General features: G+C 41.5%; 1 protein-coding gene across 6 annotated transcripts in view; it reads left to right on the forward strand.

Moving 5' to 3' along the window:
• The window catches only part of ANKUB1 (ankyrin repeat and ubiquitin domain containing 1), a 49,682-nt gene extending 35,326 nt beyond the window's left edge, over window positions 1–14,356 (forward strand). For 2 of the 6 annotated variants that reach the window (XM_082394391.1, XM_082394393.1), the window contains exon 6: window positions 1,395–2,689. In XM_082394391.1, the coding sequence (XP_082250517.1) occupies window positions 1,395–1,449 (55 nt within the window). In that variant the 3' untranslated portion in view covers window positions 1,450–2,689. The other 4 variants (XR_014245279.1, XR_014245280.1, XM_082394394.1 and 1 more) reach the window with 4 other exon arrangements.
• Window positions 14,357–14,399: the final 43 nt, after the last annotated feature.

The following is a 14,399-nucleotide window of genomic DNA, read 5'->3' on the forward strand; positions in this document are numbered from 1 at the left end:
GAATGGAAATGTGCATAAGTATCTGTGGTTAAGGTGGGAACGTACGTGGTTTTGGGTGAAAGGCTGCCAGTGTTTATTGTGTGTAGTGCTTTCTTGGGGAGGAACTGAGTTGTGATATATAGAGTTAAATGCATAAAAAGCACTAATCTCACATGTATGGCTTTTTGAATTTTATTTTTTAAATTTATTTATTTTTTATTTATTTGGTTGCGTCAGGTCTTAGTTGCGCAGGCTGACTCTGTAGTTGTAGCTCGCCAGCTCCGTAGTTGGGCACGTGGGCTCCTTAGTTGTGACACGTGAACTCTTAGTTGCAGCATGCACGTGAGATCTAGTTCCCGGATCTGGGATCGAACCTGGGTCACCTGCATTGGGAGCGTGGAATCTTAACCACTGCGCCACCAGGGAAGTCCCTGAATTTTATATTTTTATACATCCATGTAACAACCACTCAGATCAATGGCAAAATATTTCTAGCACCCCCAGAAAGTTCCTTCATGCTCCTTGCCAGTCAATGACCCCTCCCAGGTATAACCATTATTCTGATCTCTATCAATGAGATTAGTTTTGCCCCTTCCTGACTTTTCATATAAAGGGCACCATATGTTATGTATCTTTCATGTCTGGCTTTTTTGTGCAACAAATCGTCTATGAGATTCATTCATGTTTTTGCATGTATTGATTCTTCTTATTCCTGTATAGCATTCCATTTCTATGTAGTATTCCACATCTCTATCCAATCTCCTATTGACGGGCATTTGAGTTGTAACTAATTTGGGGCTATTTTGAATAACACTGTATGATTATTCTTGTATATGAGGTTTGGTGGACATTTGCATTCATTTCACTTGACTCTACACCTAGGAATGGAATTGCTAGGTCATAGGGTTAGCTTTAGTAAACACTTCCACATAGTTTTCCCAAGAGGTTACACTAGTGTGCTGTTTTTGCAGGTACACTTCGTAAGGATTGGAGTTATCAAGGGGAAGCAATTTCAAGGTTGAGAAGGGACTTGCTGGGGAAAACATTTCATTCAAGAAAGAGGTTAGTGCAGGGACTTCCCTGGCGGTCCAGTGGTTAGGACTCCATGCTTCCACTGCAGGGGGCACGGGTTTGCTCACAGGAGCAGGGGTGGTCAGTCTGATTGTTCACTTCCTCTGGCAAAGTTACTCCTAGCAAATCTTTCCAACCATATTGTTTCTCTTTTCCCAGTACTTTTCTCTTCCCTCTATTTGTATTCTCTACTGCCTTCCCATCTGTTTTCTCCCCTTTCCACTGCATCTATCCCAGGATCTGTCCCACGTCCCTCTGCTGGTGGGCTGTGGAGGGATGGGGGGACCTGCATGCCTCATGCGCCTGCACGGCTCTTTCTGACCTGGCTCATTGTCCCCTCATAGGAGTCATGAAAGCACCCATGTCCACCTGAAGTCACCAGTCAAGCCAGGCAGCTAGGTGGTCTGAGCACTTACCACTAAAGGACCAGTACAGCTCTTGTGCCAAAACGTGAGGAGTGGACATGCGCTATCTTGAAGGCTGGGTCCACCGTCATCAAGGTAGTATCAGAGCCAGGAGATGGGGAAGAACCTAACTAATCCTTCCTGGTGCTAACCTGGGGGAATTGGGTCAGGGCGGATCCATCGGATGTTGCTGATTGTGTGGGAAGGGTGACCTCCCAAACCAGGACCCAAGACATCTCATTTGGTGTCATGTGAGAGCACTTGCTGGAACTCCACCTTTAGATTCATGAAAATATACCTGTGAGGGTTGACTCAAAGAGAGTATTGCTGCAGTTAGCTCAGATCCAGTGCTAATGTGGGTCTGGGTTGGTGCACGTGGCTGGTGTGGAGATGACAGTAACTCAGGTCAGATTGAGTCTCATCCCCCAGAAGATGGTGTCAGCTTTATACAGATCAAAGAATATTTCCAAGGTGTGTCTAGAAAACTGTCTTCCTTACTGCTTATTGTCTGATTCCAGTCAGGTTGATGCAACTTGGAAGTCCAGATTAGTAAAGATTCAAATATGGAGGATTGGTCCAGAAGGTTCAGTGTCCTGAGTGCACTGAGAACAGATGATAGTCCCCAGTGGTGACTCTGATGGGCTCCCATGCTCCTGATAAAAGTAGAGCTCTCTGTGTTGTTCTGTTTTGTTTCGCTTTGATAAAAAGTACCAAGGATGGGGCAGGGCACCCTTGCCACCAGTTTAAACCACTGTGGTTGATGAGGGTGTTTGCCTCAGCCTTGGAAGGTGAATACAGGGAATAAGCCTGCTTGGCCTGGTCATGCCCCTGAGCCCCACTCTTGATATAGGAGTAACTCCTCCCCAAACTCCTTTTGATAAGTGCTCTATTTGTTGGGGATTGCAGGAGCAAAGGAGAGTCTGAAGGGAGATGAAAACAAATGAGGAGGCGGAGCAGAAATCTGTTTGGCCTGAAGGCAGTGTTGGTGCAGAGCAGAAAGCTGGGCAATGTAATATTTTCCCTTAAAAAAAGAATTTTAAGGGACTTTCCTGGTGGCGTAGTGGATGAGACTCCGCACTCCCAATGCAGGGGGCCCAGGTTTGATCCCTGGTTGGGGAACTAGATCCCACATGCATGCCACAACTAAGAGTTCACGTGCCACAACTAAGAAGCCTGCGAGCCACAACTAAGGAGCCCTGGAGCCACAAGTAAGGAGCCCACCTGCCGCAACTAAGGAGCCCAGGTGCTGCAACTAAGGAGCCCGCCTGCCACAACTAAGACCCCATGCAACCAAATAAATAAATAAATATTTTTAAAAAAAGAATTTTAATTAGAAAATATAGTAATATGTGCTTTCTGGGAAGCATCTGAACAACATGGGAATGTATAAAGTAAACATGAAAGTCTCCATCCATCCTCCAGCCCCACTCCTCTCCCCTCTCATGAATTCCATCCGTCTCCCCAGAAGGCATCATTATTACTATTTGTAGCCTCCTAGAACTTTTCCATGTATCTCAATATATGTATGTGAGATATGTATATGTGCATGCCCTTTTCATCCTAAAAGGGATTTTACTGCATTTATGTTCCCAAATATATATCTCTTAGACATAACTGTCAAATCTTTCTATGCTAGGGAGAAGGAACTACCTTGTCCTTTTTAATGGCTGCCTAGTATTCCACTGTGTCCATGTATAATAAGTTATTTAACCAGTCCTCTCTTGATTTACATTCAAGTTGTTTCCATTTTTCACCATGATAACAGTGGTGCAATATATCCTTTAATGTGTAATACTTAATCATTTATGGAAGTATTTCTATAGGACACTTTCACTGAAGTGAAACTGCTTATTCAAAGGACATACACATACTAAGTTAACTTCCTGAAAGGTTGTAGCAAATTATACCCATCTATACAGTATGAGAGGCTACTTTTGAGTGAATTACATATCTACAGCTAGGAGGGGCCAAGGCTCAGAGGGACTTGTAGTGAAGGAGTGAAGGAGAGGACCTGACAAAGTCTCTTAGGGTCAGTTTGTGTGCTACTGTGTTATAAGTCACCCTTCCCTGAGAAGAAACTGCCAGTAGTACCCCTGCCCCAAGAACGGTTTGGTACAATTCAGTTGCTGGCCCTTGTAGAAAAAGGCTTGCCCTGTACTTTCCAAGTTTACCTTGTAATGGATATGGGGCAGGTATTTTCTCTCTTTGATTCCTCAGGGATATAAACTACCCTCTCCCTCTCCCTGTCTCTCCCCCAACCCCGCCCCCTTCATAAGGTGCTGGGGTACAATGGAAGCAGGGGCTAAGGCTCTGCTGACCTCCCTTTACTGGCAAGCCTGCCATTTTGCATAGATGAGCATGTGAGCCCTAGGAAAGCACAGGCATTGAGCAGGGCACCGTTCTTGTGCATTCCTGAGCACTGGGTTTAGGAGACCAGTTGCATCACATCATCTCCTCCGTTCTGCTTGGATGAGAGAGCCCACAAGAACAGCAAAGGGAGACATGAGCTGGACCTTCAGCTTACACAAGTCACAGAGTTGACTGAAACCTGAGGGTTCAGCCTCCCAGCCTAGCTTGTCCAGTACTGCATGCCCAGGCCTTGCCCTCCAGTTGAGGATCTTGAATCCGTGACCCATTCAGGTGGGCAAGAACCTTGTTTCCTCTATTCACTTTTGTTATCTTTAGCACAGCGCCTGGCATACAGTAAGGGCTCAATAAATAGGTGTTTAATGAATGCATAGAAGCCAGGGAGAGGTGGATATAGTTATACCATTCTTTCCTCCCTAAGCTGGGACTTCTATGTTGAAAAGAAACACTGAGATTCAGTTAGGTGGTTGGGCTGATGGCCCAGTTAGTGGTTACTAATGGTTACTCATTCAACCAACATTTATTGAGCTGGAGATATGGTGGTAACTTTCCTAGTTTTAGCACTGAAAGTTCTGTTTCCTGAGAAATCCCTCAGGCCTGGGCAAATCAGGACAGTTGGTCACCCTATTCAGTAAAGAGCAAACACAGATACAGTCCTGGTCTTTGCGAAGCAAACCGTTTAGTTGGTGTGATGGGCATTATCACACAGGCTAACTGGGGAAAGTGCTATGAAGGAGAGGAACTTGGAGAGACAGGTTCTATGGAAGTCTGACATAGACCTTGACCTCCCTAAGAAAATGTCTGAGCTGAGATCTGAAGGATGGGAAGGAAGAATGCAGTGCTCCAGGTAGAGGAAAGAGCTTGTGCAGAGGCCTTGTGGCTGGAGCTTATGGGGAAGTTATGAAATAGGAAGATACGCTAGAGCAAAGGGAGAGAAAAGAGGTACAAGACAAACATGGAGAGGTAGGCAGGGCTCCATAAGACCTGGGCTATTTTACCCTAAAAACAAGGAGAGAGCATTGAACGGTTTGACCTGATCAGCTTTGGATTTTTTTAAGACCACTTTGGCTTCAGTGTAGGAGAACTAGAATGGATTCTGGAAGTCCAGATAGGAGGCAACTGCAGGAGTCCAGGGCAGAGATGGTGGGAGATTGCACTATAGGAGTCACGGAGAGAAGTAGATGGGTTGGAGACAAATATAAGAAAGAAATTGATAGGATGTGGTGGTAGATTGCATATGACAAGGAATGGGGGGCAGGGTGGATGCAAGGACTCTTGTCTTTGGAGATAATCAAAGCAGGGGTGAGGTTCTGGGCTCACAGAGACTCCCAGCCACTGCTGGAGCAGCACTGCCCATAGTGCTCTTTAGAGAGATATGCGCAGCTGTAGGAAATCCCAGGTCTTCCCAGGAGCTTACAGACATATTTGCAGCAGGGCCTAGTGTTCACAGAGTCCAAGCGAGAGTCCAGTTGATGGAAGCAAAACGATGCTGTAGCAAGGCAACCCTGTTTATGAGTATGCTTGTTGTCTGCATGCCAGACTGATGTAACCACGTTTGGCTTTCCTGGGTAAGTTCCAGGAACCCAGAAAATGATGACTCAAGGACAAAATGCCTAAGGTAGGCCGCTTTCACACATTCAGGGGGGTCTGGGCTGGCAAAGAGGCAGAGGCTGTTAGAGAAAAAACTGACCTGGGAGGTGCCGGCCTGTACCCCCTCCTGCCAACCCTGTCTTGTTTTTATTCACAGAGCCATCACAGTATTATATTAGCCTTCTATTTGTGTATTTGCCTCCCCACTAGAATCTAAGTTCCATGAAGGCAGGGACCTTGTGTGTTTTGTTCACTCTTTGTTTCTTCAGCACATAGAACAGTGCCTGGTATTGTTAAAAAAAGAGACAATAGGCCCAAAATGGAGTCCCTGTGCTAAGCCCCACATCAGCAAACCAAGACTTAATACCTAACCTAATTGCAATGTCAACCTCTCTCCTAGTCTTAAAACAGTCAATCTGGAATTTCCTGGTCAGCAGTAGTAAGGTAATCTATCTGATAAAACCCTGCCATCCCCCAAAGAAAGATGAGGTAATGGCTCTTTCCTTGTCCCTGACCCCTTCTACCTATAAAAGTCTCCCATTTTATTCAGCTCTTCGGAGCTCCTTTCTGTTTCCCACATGGGATGCTGGCTGACTCATGAATCGTTGAATAAAGCAAATTATATCTTCAAATTTACTCAGTTGAATTTTGTTTTTTAACAACATATAGTAAGTGCTCAATAAACAGTTTTTGATTAAACACAGAAAAGCCAGAGTTCAAATGCCAGGGAGAGAATCAAGACAAGCACTAAGCTTAGGGAGGAGCTAGATATGCAACAGAAAGGGAGAGAGAGGACTTTAAATCAATTCGGGTGGGATACGGAGAAAGGCTAAAGGTGTCTGAGTGATTTCCTTACGGCATAGGACTTGAATATACGGACAGCATTGATGAGTTAACCACATTTAGAGGGCCCAAGGAGACACAGTCATTGAGGTAAAGCAAGGAGTTAATCCAGAAGATTAAAGATGAATCAGCCAGACTTGGATCTGGTTCAAATGTCTGAAACACTAAGGTACTTTTACGCAAGGTTGCTCCTAATAGATTGAGTGAAAGCCCTTTAAATCTATGAGACTTTCCACACGAAAGGGGTGGCGGTCAGAAAAAGGAGCCAGGTAAAGGTGGCTACATGGTCTGAGACACTGTTTTGTGAAAGGGTAAGAAAGAAATTTAGTTTTCAGGAAAGTAAGTGGATTTGCAAAAGGCATTTTAGGGGATAGGGAGGAACTGGCTGGAGATGAGACTGGCAAGGTAAATTACACCTACACTGAGAGGCATTTTGTGGGTCCAAGTGGACAGTTTGCTTCTTATATTTTTCCATGGGGGAGGAAGTAGGTAGGAAGATCACAGAAGTTCTTTTTTATCAAACAAATCACATAATCAGTTTTTGTTTATTTTTGAAGACAAATCTGGTGGAGATGTGTAGAAGAGTCACTGGAAATAAGTAATACTAAGGGTGTGGAAGGACTACAATAGGGTTAGGAGACTTTGCAATAAGAGAAACAAGAGGCAATAAAGACCAGGACTGGAACAGTAGTAGTTAGGGAAGAGGGGAAAGGCCAAACATGACAGATATTTCTGAGGAATAATCTACAAAATGTCATCACTCATTGGGCTTAGTGGTGGACAGAGGAGGAATGAGCTTTGTTTCTGGCTTGGAGATGGTGAGAACAGCAACATCACTGTGTTAGAACAAGGATACTGAAAGGGACAAGTTTAGGAAGAAGATAAAAGACATGGAAATTGGAAGTGTCTGTGGGATGTCCAATTATCAAATGATTTTATTTGATAATTGGAGATATGCATCTTTTCAGAAAGGTTGTGGTTTGGGAGTCATGACTATGGGAGTTGAAGCAATTAGTAAATAAAGTCTCCCGGTGAGGGTGCAGAGAGAGAGGAGGACAAAGGATAAAATCTCAGAGGACCCCAACATTCAAGGAAATGTAAAACCCCTCTGTAGTAAATCACATTCACATCCTACAAAGTAGGAGCAATCATATTCAAATTTATGTCTTTGTTAGTATACAGCTACAGAATAACTATCACAAAACGTAGTTTCATTGCATTTCAGTTAAAGGCTATCAAAATATCTAATATCTTATCAATGAAAAAATGTATTTGTGGTGGGAAAGAAGGAGAGGGAGAATAGGTCAGTATGTATAGGGATGCCTGGGGGAATAGTTAGAAAAAGGTTTGGGAGTTCCCTGATGGCCTAGTGGTTAGGATTCTGGGCTTTCACTACCATGGTCAGGGTTCAATCCCTGGTCAGGGAACTAAGATCCCACAAGCTGTGCAGTGCAGCCAAAAAAAGAAAAAAGAAAAAGTTTCAACCCAGAGAATTCTATGACATTGAGTGGCTTTCTATTTCTAGCTGTGGGTGCTAAGCTTCCGGTATTGCCTTGGGAAAATATCATTCCCACTGTTTCACAAGGAACTGGTTTTAGAAAGATTCCTCTTTCCTATTTTACCTCCTCATATGACAAGATAATTAGCCACAGCTACAAAATCAACCTAAAGATTTCCATCATTTTAGCTATAAATGGGGACAAGAATGGACCTCCTTATAAATTATGTCCTGTTTTCTTACAGTGCCTTTAAAGAGAAGCGATGGCTTCAGCAGTTAGGAATAGCAAGAGTCCTAGCGAAAAAGAGCATTTCTAACCTGACTACCCAAGGAGGCCTGACAGCGTGTGAAAATCCTCCGGAAATTTTGCTTTGAAAAGTCATGACAACCCCAGTTTGGGTGAAGACCTGGTCAAATAGAACTTCTAGTTCTAATACTAACATTTCTAATAACAGTTCTAATGCTGGAATTTCTAATAACAGTTCTGATGCTACACGACTATCAACAGGTTATTTAATGTTTAACACCATGTTTTCTTGGACTCCATCATGCAGAGTGAAAATTTAGGGCATTTGTTTTTGCATAAAGTGTCTGAGGAAGAATTCATAAGAAACTAAGAATAGTAGTTGCCAACAGGGTAGGGCAACTGGGAAGGTGGGAAACAAGGACATGAGCAAGAATGTTTACTTTCTCTTTTTTTGCTTTCCTGGGACTTTTTTAAAATACTTTTTGTTTTTTAAACCACATGAATGTAGTACATAGTAAAAAATTAATTAAAAAAAATTCTATATAGGGCAAGTCCCTAGGAGAGTTATAAATACCATCTAAGTCTAATACTGGCCTCAGACATCTTTTGAATTTCTGCTAAAACACTGCTTACTACTAATTTTTAAAAATTGAGGTAGAGTTTTCATACAGTAAATTGCAAAGATCTTAAATCAACGGCTTTAACAAATGTATACATTTGTGTAACTAACAGCAATCAAGATGTGAACACTTCTATTACCCCAGAAAGTTCCTTCAGGCTCCTATCTATCTTAATCCATATAGACACCTGCTATTCTAATTTCTTTTTATTTTTTTAATAAATTTATTTATTTTATTTATTTTTGGCTGCATTGGGTCTTCGTTGCTGTGCGCGGGCTTTCTCTAGTTGCGGAGAGCGGGGGCTACTCTTCACTGTGGTGCACGGGCTTCTCATCGCGGTGCCTTCTCTTGTTGTGGAGCACAGATTCTAGGCGCGCGGGCTTCAGTAGTTGTGGCACATGAGCTCAGTAGTTGTGGCTCACCATTTCTAGAGCGCAGGCTCAGTACTTGCGGTGCACGGGCTTAGTTGCTCTGCAGCATGTGGGATCTTCCAGGACCAGGGCTTGAACCCGTGTCCCCTGTATTGGCAGGCAGATTCGTAACCACTGCGCCACCAGGAATTCCTGCTATTCTGATTTCTACCTCCATGCATAACATTTCCCAATTAAAGGAATCATATAGTTGTTTACTTTTATGTCTGGGTTATTTTGCTTAACTTAATCTTTTGAGACTCATTTACATTGTTGTATGTATTAGTAGTACATTGTTTTCTTTTTTCTCTATGTAGTAATATCCCTTTTTTCATTCCTGATATTTGTATCTTTTGCCCTCTCTATTTTATTTTTGCCATGAATAGTCAGTCTTGTAATGATTTTGCTAATTTTACTAGTTTTCTACAATGAATCTTTTGTTTATTCTTTATATTGTATATTTGCTTTCTAATTTGTTAATTTCTTCACAGTTTCTACTTCTCTGATTAAATACTTTATCTGTCATCTAATGTTTTGGACATATTATTCAAGTTATTTTAGAGTCCAGGTCTAATAACTCCAATATCTGTACGTCCTCCATACAAGTCTTCCGTAGATCTTTTTTCACTATTGAGTAGTATTCCATTGTGTAGGCACACCATAATTCATTCAAATGTATGTACCTTTGGGTTGCCTCCAGTTTTGTGATATTGTGAACAAAGCTGCTTTAAACATTACTGTAAAGGTCTTTTTCTGGACATATGCTTTCCTTTCTTTTGGGCAAAAACCTAGGTGTGGAACTGTTAGGTAATAGACTAAATGTACATTTAACATTATAAGAAACTACCTAACAGTTCTCCAAAGTGGTATTACAGTTTTACACTTCCACTAACAATATACAAGTATTCTGGTTGCTTCACAGACCCACCAAAATTTGGTGTTATTAGTACTTTTGATTTTTAGTTATTCTAGTGGGTTTGAAATGACATTTCATGGTTTTAATTTGCATTTCCTTAAGAACTAATAATATTGAATGCTTTTTGTGTGCTTATTGGCCATTTGTACATTTTCTTTTGTGAAGTGTCAACTCAAGTTTTTTGTCCGTTTAAAAAATTGTGGTGCTTTCCTGGTGGTGCAGTGGTTAAGAATCCGCCTGCCAATGCAGGGGACGCGGGTTTGAGCCCTGGTCCAGGAAGATCCCACATGCCGCGAAGCAACTAAGCCCGTGTGCCACAACTACTGAGCCCACGTGCCACAACTACTGAAGCCCATGCACCTAGAGCCCATGCTCTGCAACAAGAGAAGCCACCGCAATGAGAAGCCTGCACGCCGAAACGAAGAGTGGCCCCCGCTCACCCCAACTACAGAAAGCCGTGCGCAGCAAGGAAGACCCAATGCAGCCAAAAATAAATAAATAAATTTTTAAAATTGTGTTGTTTATGTTTTAATTATTGGTTTATCAGAGATTTCAAGATACTCATGATACAAGTTGGTTTATTTTTGGCTGCACTTGGGCTCAGTAGTTGGGCTCTAGAGTGCAGGCTTCAGTAGTTGTGGCGCACGGGCTTAGCTGCTCCGCGGCATGTGGGATCTTCCTGGACCAGGGCTCGAACCCGTGTCCCCTGCGTTGGCAGGCGGATTCTTAACCACTGCACCACCGGGGAAGTCCTGTAAGTTCTTTGTCAGATACATGTATTGCAAATATATTTTCCCAATCTGTGGCTCTCTTTTCCATTTTATTAATGGTGTCTTTTGATAATGAAAGTTTTTAACTCTATTGAAGTACAGTTTATCATTTTTTTCTTTTATGGTTCATGCTTTCTGCTTCCTGTCTAAGAAATCTCTGCCTACCCCAAATTCATGAAGATATTCTTGTTTTCTTCTAGAAGTTTCACAGTTTTAGCTCTTATGTTAGGTCTATAATCCATCCTTAATTATTTTTGTGTGTGTGATATGAGGTGAGAGTCAGAATTCTTTTCCATAAGTTTATCAAATTGTTCTAGTACAAGTTGTTGAAAGTTCCTTCCCCTCATTGAATACCTTGGTACCTTTGTCAAAAATCAATTTACAATATATGTATGGATCTATTTCCAGACTCTCTATTCCATTCCATTGGCCTATTTATTTTTCCTTACACTAAAACCACACTGTCTTAATTACTATAGCTTTATTGTGGGCCTTGAAATCAGGTAGTATGAATAACTTTGTCCTTTTTCCTACTTTGTTTTGGCTATTCTCAGTCCTTTGAACTTCCAAGTAGATTTTTAAAATAAACCTGCCGTTCTCTATAAAAAAGCCTGTTGGGATTTTGATTGGTCACAACTGACATGTTAATAATAGTGAATATTACAGCCCATGATACATTTCTCTATCCATAGTATATGTCCCCATTTAAGTCTTCCATGATTTCTCTCATCAATGATTTTTAGTTTTTAGTGTAGAGGTCTTACAAATCACTTATTGTTTTCTTAAGTATGGCATATTTTGGATGCTATTTGCTAGGAAGATTTTTAAGATAGATTCTGTTACAATAGTCAGAAGCACCTAAAATCTAAATCTCATTAAAAAAAATAACTTTAGGTTTCTAGTTTGATATTATGGGGTTGGGGCACATAGAAGGTTAATACAAAAGAAAACACAAAGATGATACCAAAGAGATGTTGTAAGGCAGCATGTATATAGGTATTAGCTCATTGTAGAGACAGCAAGAGGGGACACAGACTGGAAGAGGGCACAGCAAAGGTCCTGGGGTACTGGTACCATTCTATTTCTTGATCTGGGTTAATAGATGTGTTCAACCGGAGAAAATTCAACAAGAAGTATTTTTTTTAAAATTTGTATCCTTTTCTGTATGCATTTTATCATCCAGTTGAAAAAGTTAACTAAAATAATGAAAAAAAATTCAGGAGCTAATTCATGCATTTGATGGCAGCCTCAGACTCATGAGAGGGCAATTCATGTGAGTGATGGGTGTCACCATGCTTCCTGCTGAATTGAACTGAGATTCCTTGCAAGAGACGATACTATTTTATGTATCATTGAAAACATCACCAAGGAGATGCCTGGTGCAAAGATTCTGGGGCAGGAGTGTCTATGAAGAAGAAAGAAATATGGTGAAATATGAAGGGAAAAAAAGGAGGTGGAGGATGATAAAGAGAAAATGTGAGAGGACAATTGATATGAAGCCTGGTTCCTTGCCAGAATCAACTGAAAAACTACAGAGTATTTATCCTTTCTTCACTTTAGCCCTAGTAAGACAGCATGAAGTGACATTAAGATCTTATTTTCCTATAATATTATACAGTTGTAAAGCATTATTATTAGCATAGACAGGATACCATGGGACATTTATTCTAAACCTGAATCTTATTTAAATCAAAGTTAAGTGTCACCTTCTCTTTGCTCCAGGTCATTTTGTTCCTTCCTCGGGTATTACCACTCATCACACTGTATTCAAATTACTTGACTGTCCCCTTTACTTTACTATCATCTCCTAGAAGGCAAGGACAGTGTTTTATTCATCTCTAAGTTGCCAAGGCATAGCATATGCTTGAGCTTTGAGTCATTGCTCTATAGATATTTGTTATATTAAATGAATGGATTTTAGGATGATCATGCTCATGGAATTCTCAATGACCTGTGCACACAAAATCTGCTCCTATAAAATATAAATGTTTCAGTTAACAAATCATTTGTTAATGCTAATTTATTGTTTAATTTGATCATCAAAATCAATTTCTTAATATGAATTTATTAATTCATCTGAGCATCATAGCAGCCCTGCATGGCACAGAAGGACAGTCATCATTAAAATACCCATTTTACAAATGAAGAGGTTACATTTATAACATATAAGAATAACTTGTCGGAGGCCCTACAGGTAGTGAGTGTCAGAGCCAGATCTGGAATCTAGACTTTTGACTTTTCGCTCAGGTAATTACCTCTAAACAACTACATAACATTTGCGTGTACATTATCCTAGGAAGTTTTAACTCCCAGGCTGGTTCCCCCAGCTATAACTTGGCTTTTTGACCACCTTCCTTGACCACCCCATTCTGTTAAGCCTTATTTCCTACCTTCACCCCTGCCCCGCCCCTGCCTTCACTCCCACTTCAGTCCCTGAGATCACAGGGAAGAAATACTATTTTATATTGGCATAATATTACACCTATTTGTAAATTCATTTCAGCATTCCTTATTCCCTATATATAATGGACATTTTCTCAATACTGTATGTATAAAACCTTCTTCAGAAAATGACATTTTTGCTGATCTGCAACATAGTCTAAGTAAGAATTGGGCTCTCTCTGCAAATGCTGCTTCAAGACCTAACTGACAAGTTTAAAGACCTGCCTTTCTGTGCCCCAGTATGGGAAACAATTTCAGTTTCAGTCAGATTGGAAGGGATGAGGTAGACACAGAGAGCAGAGCTGAAAAACTTTTCCAGTTTTCGCTTCTGGTCAGGAGACTCGGAGTATAGAAAGCTTGGCGTACGGATAGCTTTCTATCTATATCCCTAGATATAACCACCATAGATGTGAAGTCTCTCTCTGTCTCTCTCTCTCTTTTCCCCCATGCTTTCCCCCACCAAGACAGTGAGATTTGAAGACTATCAATTAGCCATTCTGTAGTCTCTTATATTTGAACCAGAACAGGTGAGAAGAGCGAGTTGGTAAAGGAACCAAATTCTCACACTGCCCCCAACACAAAAATAAAGACAAGCGTGGTCGTCGTCTTCCTCCTCCTCATTGTTTTTATCCTAATTTATATCACTCACAGAACTTGTTACCAACCTTCAGCTTTCAGCCTGCTGTGCAGAATGATGGGTTTTGGAGCAGGTGATCAAGGGCTCTGAACTCCTTCCAGCTCTGTCACTGGCTTATGACATAGTCTTTGGAGCTTGCATTCTTCATCTGTACAAACGATGGCCCGCACCGTACAAACGATGTCATGGCTATTGAGCGTATTAAACGAGATAAATCAAGTAAGATAACATATACAACAGCTCCGTAAAAACTAATAGCTCTATAAAAGTTACTTTCAACTGCTTGACCTGTCTCTGTTTCCTTGTCTCTAATGGGAACCATAATGGTACTTACCTCATAAGGTTCTCGTGAACTCTAAATGTTAAATGTAAGAACAGTTCCTGACATAGTGCTTAATAAATGTTAGCTATTGATAATATTAATGTAAGCTCCACGGTGGCGGGGGTGGGGGGGCGTGTCGAATTTTAAACTTCTTTTCATCTTCCTCAGAGCATAGCATTCTACACCCGGCAGGCTACAACTGACTGGCGAACTGAAGAATCTTCTCATCCCGGTCTGCGCCGCGGAAGGCATTTGAGTGTAGGACGGCGGTAAGCCGGAACCG

Source organism: Balaenoptera borealis, assembly GCF_965194805.1.
Source record: "Balaenoptera borealis genome assembly, chromosome: 5".
Classification (NCBI taxonomy): Eukaryota; Metazoa; Chordata; class Mammalia; order Artiodactyla; family Balaenopteridae; genus Balaenoptera; species Balaenoptera borealis.